Source organism: Pollachius pollachius, assembly GCF_949987615.1.
Source record: "Pollachius pollachius genome assembly, chromosome: 8".
Lineage (NCBI taxonomy): Eukaryota > Metazoa > Chordata > Actinopteri > Gadiformes > Gadidae > Pollachius > Pollachius pollachius.
In genome coordinates, this window is record NC_136941.1 from 12501 (window position 1) to 22413 (window position 9913).

Genomic DNA, 9913 nt, shown 5'->3' on the forward strand with positions numbered 1-9913 from the left:
AGGAGGGGGGGCGGGGCCTTCTGCCTCAACAGGTAGAAGAGGGGGCGGGGCCTCCTGCCTCAACAGGTACACAGCGGGGGGGTGTAGGGGCCGGCTGTTTGGCCGGAGGAATAATCATTTATAATTTATGATATAAGTATTATTTTATTGCACTCCAAAAATTGTTTTAACTACGCCTTTATTTAAAATTTCTCCTTTTTTTTGTATCTTTTAATGGTTTTCCTGTAATGTCCTGTAATCCTCTAATTCCTTTATTCATATAAACGTGCCTTGCTTATTATTGATTCATTATGATGAAGTTAGTCCTCCTCTTGAGTGGTTCAGTGCCTGATTCAGCGTCCTGGCAGTTCTCTTTCTGTTCATGTTGTATAGAAGTCATTGGGTTCTAAGCGTCCTGTGGCCTCCCTCCCCAGCGCGGAGCGCTACGACCCTCTGACCAGCACCTGGACCTCCATCCCCGCCATGAGCACCCGACGGAGATACGTGCGTGTGGCCACCCTGGGTGAGCACCCCCCCTCTCCATCACGGCTACTGGCTCTCCCTCTCATCTCTCCCCCAGGGAGAGATATGAGCTCCAGGAGGATTTCTAAATGGGATGAGCGCTCTAAGGTGAGATGAGCTTTGTTTGATCTGAGATGCGTGCTGACCCCCCCTCCTCCCCCTGCCCCCCCCCCCCTCAACAGACGGGAGTCTGTACGCCGTGGGCGGCTACGACAGCTCGTCACACCTGGCCACCGTGGAAAAGTACGACCCTCAGGTAAACGAGCACACCCCGTTCGTTACGACGTCCTGTCCTCTGTGTTGCCGTGGAGACGGCTCAGCCCCAGCGTCCCCTCACCGCCGCCCTGTGTTCCCTGCGCTGTGATTGGCCGAGCAGAGCAACTTGTGGACGGCCATCGCCAACATGCTGAGCCGCCGCAGCAGCGCGGGCGTGGCCGTGCTGGAGGGCCTGCTGTACGTCGCCGGGGGCAACGACGGCACCAGCTGCCTCAACTCCGTGGAGCGCTTCAACCCCAAGACCAACACCTGGGAGGGCGTGGCCCCCATGAACATCCGCAGGTGGGTCCCCAGTCCCCCCCCCCCCATGAGGCCAGGCTCCTCCCCCTAGCCCCCGTATGAGTTCAGGCTCCTCCCCCTAGCCCCCGTATGAGTTCAGGCTCCTCCCCCTAGCCCCCGTATGAGTTCAGGCTCTTCCCCCTAGCCCCCGTATGAGGCCAGGCTCCTCCCCCTAGCCCCCGTATGAGGCCAGGCTCCTCCCCTAAACCCCGTAGGAGGCCAGGCTCCTCCCCCTAGCCCCCGTATGAGGCCAGGCTCCTCCCCCTAGCCCCCGTATGAGGCCAGGCTCCTCCCCTAAACCCCGTAGGAGGCCAGGCTCCTCCCCCTAGCCCCCGTATGAGGCCAGGCTCCTCCCCCTAACCCCCATATGAGGCCAGGCTCCTCCCCCCGTGTGAGCCCAGGCTCCTCCCCTGACCCCGCCCCCTCAGGGTTCAGTGGGAGGTTTGGTGAATGTAGTGTAGGTTGTCCAGAGAGGACTCCAGTAAAGATCTGCAGCGGCTCTAGAGTCCAGTCGTAGAGTCAGCCTCACTCTACAGGCCACGCACCGACCACGCAGACGCTCCGACGCAGTCCTGAACCTTTATGGCTCTGCGTCGGGGTTAAGTGAGCGGACCAATCACAGCCCCCGCTGCTGCGTTGCCTCGACGGAAGGTTAACATTTTTGGGAGGCGCACGTCCGGCCCTTGCGGTGGACGCAAGGAGGGTCCACAAGGAGGTAAGGGGTCCGTACCCCCCTTGCGTTGCGGGGGACCATAACCAGCCCTTAAAGGCGTCTCTGTGGCTGTAGTGTGGAGCGTGTTTCAGGGCAGCCATTACTGAGGCTGCTTAGACGTCTTCGTCCCGCCGCCTCGGAGCCTCTGTGGAGCTTCTCTGTGATGAGCGTCCGCTGGTCGGCGGTTAAAGGAGAGACCCTGAGGAGCTCTGCTGTCTTTAGGAACATTTATTTAGGAATAGAAAGAAGGAGCAGTTGGTCGATGCTTTTGACAAGATACCTCGATATTGATATTGATATTGCGACTGTATTGTAAAGATAAGTGCTGGTGATTTAGAAAAAAATATTTACACATGAGTTAAATATTTATTTTCTGATAAAAGATCTTCAGCAATATGGATGAAATGACAGAGTTGGTAAAGGCAGATTATAGAACAGCTAGAACAGTCTGGTTCATTGGGGTACAGCACCTTACTGTAATGTAGCCTTTTAAACCAGGAAAACCATATCATACCATTTTAAGATATCCGAGATCCAAGATGATTTCTAGACTCATATCAGAATATCAATATTGATATACTAACGGTATATTGCCAAGCCCTCCCATACCCACACACACACACACACACACACACACACACACACACACACACACACACACACACACACACACACACACACAGACGCACATACACTTACAAAACAGCAGGGGGTGCTGCAGCAGCCTGTATCGAGCATTGACTTGACCGACAAGCTCCAGTAGCTCTTGACTCTTCCCGCCAGCAGGGGGCTCCCTTTCCCGGAGAACGAGCTGCTCTGTGCTGACGCTCCCTGTCACTGCTGCCCCCCCCCCTCCCTTCAGGTACTCATGTACCCGGGGGGTTGGGTTGCTGGTGTCAATGCACCCAAAGGTAAATAGTAATGCTGTTAGTGGCCTCACAAGGACGTCTGGGGACAGCTCAGCCCTGCTGGAACTCCCCTTCTGGACGCACAACGATGAGTTAACCATGAAACATCCATCTAGATCAGACATGCAAACACCAGTGTGCAGGTATCTCTGCGTGTCGCTTTAAGAAGGCAGTCGCTCTTCTGGCGTTAAACTAACCCGCCCCACCCACCCTACAGGAGCACCCACGACCTGGTGGCCATGGACGGCTGGCTGTACGCCGTGGGCGGTAACGACGGCAGCTCCAGCCTCAACTCCATCGAGAAGTACAGCCCCCGCAGCAACAAGTGGGCGGCGGCCTCCTGCATGTTCACACGCCGCAGCAGCGTGGGCGTGGCCGTGCTGGAGCTGCTCAACTTCCCCCCGCCGTCCTCGCCCACGCTCTCCGTGAGCTCTACCAGTCTCTGACCCGGGGCCCGCGCCCCCGCCCGCCGGGGGGGCTGGGCCCTGGCCCCGCCCCCGGCCCTGGCCTTAGCCCCGCCCCCTCCCGTCCTAGCAACCGCCGCTAAAGCCCAGACTGGCTCTGGGAAACGGCGGAACTGCTCTATATGAGAGAGAGAGAGAGAGAGAGAGAGAGAGAGAGAGAGAGAGAGGGAGGGGGAGAGAGAGAGAGCGAGGGAAGGGGAGAGAGAGGGAGGGAGGGACAGAGAGGGCGAGAGAGAGAGAGAGGGAGGGAGAGAGACAGAGGGAGGGAGGGAGAGAGAGAGAGAGGGAGGGAGGGAGAGAGAGAGAATGGCTGAAAGTGTAGGGTTGAGTGTTTTAAGTAAATTGTTAGTGGTTGATAGGTGATACATACATATATCTATATCTATATATATATAGATATATATGAGTATGTGATAGGTCATTGCCTTATTTTATTTCCCTGTTCAGCAGAATGGTCGGCGCCCTTGTAAAAGCCTACAGGCAGATGTTTAAAGAGGAAGAAAATATATGCTCAACATTTTAAACAGAAAAGTATTTTTGTCCCTGAGAATATAGAATTAATAATTTATGTATTTTCAGTTCTCATCAAGGGCACCAGTTGGCCTTATTCTCATAGCGGCCCTCTGGGTTCTAGACGCTAGCTGGTGGGGTAAAGGAGCGTTCAGTTCCCCAGCGTATGTTAGGGCCGAGGGGGCGCTGACTGAAGAAGGCCTCATCAGACTCCATCTGAAGGTTCCCCTCCCAGCCTCTCTCCCATCCTCCAGTGTTTCACACTAATCCTATAAGCTGTGAGAGTCATCGAATGTCATGTGTAACGTAGTGGTTATTATTGTCGAGCTGCACCAAAAAATGGTTAACTCATGTTTTCGTAATTATTTCTTTAATTTGAGGAATGTGATTATTAATTGGAAATGCATGCATTTAGATAAAAAATGTTGTAGTGCGGCTATGCCACACTAGGTGGCAGTAACGGCAATGCTTTCCAACCCCGGGAGCTTGGACACTAACATGGGACATGCCCCATCGTTAATCCAAACACGACTCGGGCTCGGTCCTTTTGGAGAACAAAAGAAAAGCGGGATGTGCAATTAAATTATATTATTTATGACTTATGTGTGTTGAAAAAAAGCAGTTTTTACGTGTTCTCCTTTGGTTTGCGGTTGTATATCATGATGAACGCAGCGCGAATGTCCTAATATAGATCATTCTTGTTTGTTGGGGAGTGCGGCTTCTGATCGTTGTGAGTCACTGAATACTTTCGGACAGCAAGCTCCACCACTCATTTTATGAACAATGTCTCAAGCATGATCTAAAAACAAATCTGTGTTTTCTTCTTCTGAACAGAGGATTTCTGTCTGCCTGCTAAAACAAAGCAAGGAAACGTTTTACTAAGCAGCTCATTTTCCAGCCGAGGCAGAAGGAACTCGACGCTTCTGAGCAACATGTAGTTTAGGAAGCAACACGACACTGAAGAAAGCATGACCTGACGACCCTTGACCTAACAACCTCTGACCTAACGACCACTGACCTAACGACCTCTGACCTAATGACCATCTGACCCCTGACCTAACGACCACCTGACCTAACGACCTCTGACCTAACGACCCCCTGACCTAACGACCACCTGACCTAACGACCTCTGACCTAACGACCCCTGACCTAACGACCCCTGACCTAACGACCTCTGACCTAATGACCATCTGACCCCTGACCCGACGACCCCTGACCTAACGACCTCTGACCTAACGACCACCTCACCTAATGACCTCTGACCTAACGACCCCTGACCTAATGACCCCTGACCTAATGACCCCTGACCTAACGACCACCTGACCCCTGACCCGGCCGGCTCCATGGGGTACGGTGTAACACGTGGTGCTGTCCCGTTTGAGTTTACTCAAGAGTGTATCAGTTTTTATGTTACCTCATCTTTGTGTTATTTATTTATTTTCGCTTTGCAACCAAGCGTCTTCAAACATGCGCGGACGAGTCTGGGCGAAGACGACGATACTGAGATCAGAACGGAAAGTAACTGTTAAGCATTATCAGCGTACCGATACTGGTCCCAGTCTGTATCGGCCAACGAGTGTAGAAGAACAGACCCCCAAGGGCCACATACACACACAGGCTTTCCTTTGACTTATCGATACGTGGATTCATACGGGGTCGATTAAATCATTCCAAACTTCTGAGAAGTTCAAATCGTTTCCTTATTTTCTAGGGATTTGACTGATCCTTGGGCTGTGTCTCAATCTAAGAGCGGCGCTCACTGCCCCGGCGTTCAATACCCCCCGTAGGGCCAGGCCCGGGCCGGGGGTTACAGACGGCACCTTCAGCCAGACCCCCACAACGGGCACAGCCACTGGGGGGGTGGGCCGGTGTGGGCCTTTGAGGAGCCCTCGGTGGGGGTTAGATTACGACCCAGCAGCGTGGGGGGGGGGGGGTGCAGAGGATATGAGGGTGGAGTGTTCAGTAAGGGAGAGAACCAGCAGACACCTCTAGTCCATAGCCCCCCCCCCCCCACCAAACTTCTCATCGGTGCACTTATCATCGTCGCTTTTTTAAATGATTTCTGTGTCTGTTGTTGTCTGCTGTTAATTTATACCTTCGTTTTTTTCGTTGTTTATTTATTAAGAAACTTTAAATGATGAATTTTGCACTATGTTGAAACAGAGCAATACACTGTACGTATACAAAGAATAAATTTTTCTGGTGTGAAACAGTGCTGATATTGACTGTATTGGGCATATTGTTGTTCTGTGAATCACGTTGAGAACCGCATTCAGGCCCACACACAACACTGGACGGGACTGCACACATGCACTATGAGCAGCACATGTAGCTAGCAGTGTGTGTGGTTGCTACGGCTAACTGCACAGTATCATTTGGTAGATTTCCCAGCATGCTCTGCTTCCAGGCTGATCAGAATGGACAGCTGAGCACTCTCACTTTACCCCTGCTGACCTCCTGATCACATGGTGCGCACACCTGTGCTCCCCTCAATGTGCCTGAACTTCACACACACACATACACACACATACACACACACACACATATATACACACACGCGGACATGCAGGGAAAGTAGTTCCTTTTTGCAGAGGTGCGTTGACTGAATAATGAGGCGTTAATGTGTCCATACATGCCTCTGGTGTGTGTGTGGTTGTGTTTGTGTGAGTGTGTGTGTGTCTGTGTGTGTGTGTGTGTGTGAGAGAGTCTGTCGTCTCCTTTACCATGAAGATGTTAATGAGTTTACAGGCTGGACAGACAGACTGACTGATAACCTGTAACCATGTAGGGCCTCTCTCTCTCTCTCTCTCTCCCCCCCCCCCCCCACAAAGACACACACATGTTAACATTGCAAAAACATAACTAAAAAATCTATCAAACAAAACTTAATTGTCCAAAAATACAGTTGAATAATTATCTTCATGTTTAGTCTATATGTACAGAGAAGTAGACAACTAAGACTAGAAAAGGAGATTATAAACATTGCGGTTATACCGTCTCCCTTTCACGCCGTCTCTCGTTCGTTCATGGAGCGACACGCCGCCTTCATCAGATCTGGTGTCACCTTCGCTCTGCGGCCAGTTGCTGCTCGCCATATTTATGGATTTGAAGACAGGATTCTCCTAATGTCATGGAAAATCCTCCTCCCGCCTTGTAAAGCTATTTATGAAAGTCGCTGTCATGTGTTTATATTTCTCACAAATAATAAACAGACTGACGCCAGGAAAGTGCAAAACAACAAGGTTGTAGTTGGCAGGATACTTCACGTTTTATAGAAGCCAAAAGTACCTTGAAGATATCTGAAGTAATGGATGGATTATGAGGTATCAGCAGTTCCACGGGCTGAGCCTGTCTGAATAAGCGCTTAGCGAGTTGTACTTGACAACGATGCAGTCATTTCTTCAGCAGCCCCTAACCCAACCCCAACCCTAACCCTAACACCACCCCTAACCCTTACCCCAACACCACCCCTAACCCTAACCCCAACACCACCCCTAACCCTAACCCCACCCCTAACCCTAACACCACCCCTAACCCTAACACCACCCCTAACCCTAACCCCACCCCTAAGCCTAACACCACCCCTAACCCTAACACCACCCCAACCCTAACACCACCCCTAACCCTAACACCACCCCTAACCCTAACCCTAACACTAACCCTAACCCCAACACCACCCCTAACCCTAACCCCACCCCTAACCCTAACACCACCCCTAACCCTAACACCACCCCTAACCCTAACCCTAACACCACCCCTAACCCTAACCTCAACCCTAACCCCAACACCACCCCTAACCCTAACCTCAACCCTAACCCAACCCCAAACCTAACCCTAACACCACCCCTAACCCTAACCTCAACCCTAACCCCAACACCACCCCTAACCCTAACCTCAACCCTAACCCAACACCACCCCTAACCCTAACCTCAACCCTAACCCAACACCACCCCTAACCCTAACCCCAACACCCCTAACCCTAACACCACCCCTAACCCTAACCCCAACACCCCTAACCCTAACCTCAACCCTAACCCCAACACCACCCCTAACCCTAACCTCAACCCTAACCCAACACCACCCCTAACCCTAACCTCAACCCTAACCCAACACCACCCCTAACCCTAACCCCAACACCCCTAACCCTAACCTCAACCCTAACCCCAACACCAAAGGTATTCTAGTGAAGACTGTTCACTTACTCGGCTTCAAAGGGATTTGCAATGCTGTACGTATTTTAATATATTCTACATATGCTCATCTTAAGAAAGATTATGTAATTGTATTTTTAGAGACATGATTTTATTTTTTTGCTGACATTGTTTTACCATTTTAAGTCTTTGATATTGATGTTGTGTTTTATAATCTGTGCTGCAACACAATTTTCCCTCTGGGAGAAATAAAATACATTAAAGTATCGTATAGTACTATGAAAAATAAATATGAATAATTTTACTCATAGGCTACAATCTTTTCTACACAACACAATATCAGAAACACGCAATTGCTTTATATGTTTTGTGGTTCAAACATTAACCTTTTAAAAAGAAAACTACTAACTTAAATAAAGATAAATAAAGATATATCTATATAATATGAATGGCTCTGCCTTCAAAGGCAAGCGGCTCCAATTAGGATTCTTTATGGTTCTCCTGTGTGAGAACTTTGGCACGGCGCGTTCTCCGTCGGACGCCTGATGTGGGGCCCCGGGGCCCCGGCTCCGCTTTACTGACCTGAGGTGTGAAGTTAGCACGCTGCACTCACCCTCTGGGGCTGGATAAACACTAATGAAGGGCCCCTCCCAGAGGGCCCAAGCTCCTCTTACCACACATGTAGCGGCCCTCAGGGCCACGCAGAGAGCCTCTCTGGACCCCTGATCCGGCCTGGCTGCATGGGTCTTATTATGTTATCTTATCTTATGTTGTACTATGTTATAATTATATAAAAGTTTGTTCTGAGTTTGTTTTTAAAAACAGGGCATACTGAAGGAGCTTCCAGGAGATTGTATCTGCTTATGATGAAGTTATTCCCATAAACCAACACGTGTTTATATATATATATATATCTATATACTGTATATATATACAGGTCCAGTTCCCAGCTGGCTACTCCTTCCACTCAGCCGTCTAAACGTTTTTATTTTTTTGGGAATCAGCAGTAAAGTCTAGAGGCAGCCGTCCTGAGTCATGCTTTCCCTGCTCTGTTTTTAACGTCCAACGTGAGGAGGATATTACAAGCATCCGGTTCAATCTGGAATGTGTGGCCTCTGTGGGAAAAGCAATGCAGAGTAAATAAAGTGTTTCAGTGGCTAACCGCGGTGGGGGACCCCTTGCTGCTCACAGGAGCGTCTGAGCGCTTCGTAGGATGAGGTCGACTCAAAGGGGCGTCCTCCATCCAACCTTCTATACTAATGTTGAACGTGGTTGCTTTAGAACAACACAGTATCCCCCGTTTACCTGAGCTCCTGTAATACCTCTCTGATTCTGACCCCTGATTCACTACAGGTAACTACAGTAATGACCGCAGCCCGCCCCCTCTTCCAGGTTCCTCTCGTGTTTCACTGGGAATGCCCTTCATTGTGCAACTCACGATATCTCCACAAGCTTTCTTCTGGACGAATGAAAACATGGAAAATGAGTCACCAAGGTAAACATTCTTCTTTTGGATCTAGATACTCTTCCAACGAATTTTTGATGTAGAAGAAATCAAGATGAGATGATCAGTGACGATTAATGCAGACAAATAATTCCAGAAACGATATACTAAAAGGTAACGAATAGGTGAGTTTTATTAGTTGATAGCTAAAATGTTTATTATGTTTTCCATATTAACATGTTCACATTCATTTTTTTGGATGTTTGTTGTACTGATAGAGTCTGGCCTGACTTAAGGTATTAGAGAAGCTGTTATAGGAACAGTAGCCTGGATAGTGTCCCTTTATACTCCTTGTTTTAAAGAAAATGTTGCTAAATAAATTATCCTTAAAAATGTATTGTTAGTAAATTGGTGATTGTTAATTTGACCCTGACTTCCTGCCACATACTTCTCTAGCTGTTTTAGGCTTCCTGTCTTTCCTCCTGTCTTTTCTCTCCAAGTTTTAGACAAATGTCAGTTCAAAGTGACATTTGTCTGAATGTGGGGGGAAAAGACAGGATGAATTTGGAGGGAAAAGACAGGATGAATTTGGAGGGAAAAGACAGGATGAATTGGGAGGGAAAGCCCCTCCTCCCAGTATGTCCTTGAGGAGGGGGTCGTGATGGGTA

At 49.5% G+C, this 9913-nt stretch overlaps 1 protein-coding gene across 1 annotated transcript in view; it reads left to right on the forward strand.

Annotated features, from left to right (window-relative positions):
- Positions 1-3305, forward strand: part of klhl17 (kelch-like family member 17) — a 14206-nt gene extending 10901 nt beyond the window's left edge. The window contains exons 7-10 of the mRNA XM_079740843.1: positions 414-502; positions 684-757; positions 878-1059; positions 2894-3305. Coding sequence (XP_079596969.1) covers positions 414-502; positions 684-757; positions 878-1059; positions 2894-3122 — 574 coding nt within the window. The 3' untranslated portion in view covers positions 3123-3305. The remainder of the gene's footprint in view (positions 1-413; positions 503-683; positions 758-877; positions 1060-2893) is intronic.
- Positions 3306-9913: the final 6608 nt, after the last annotated feature.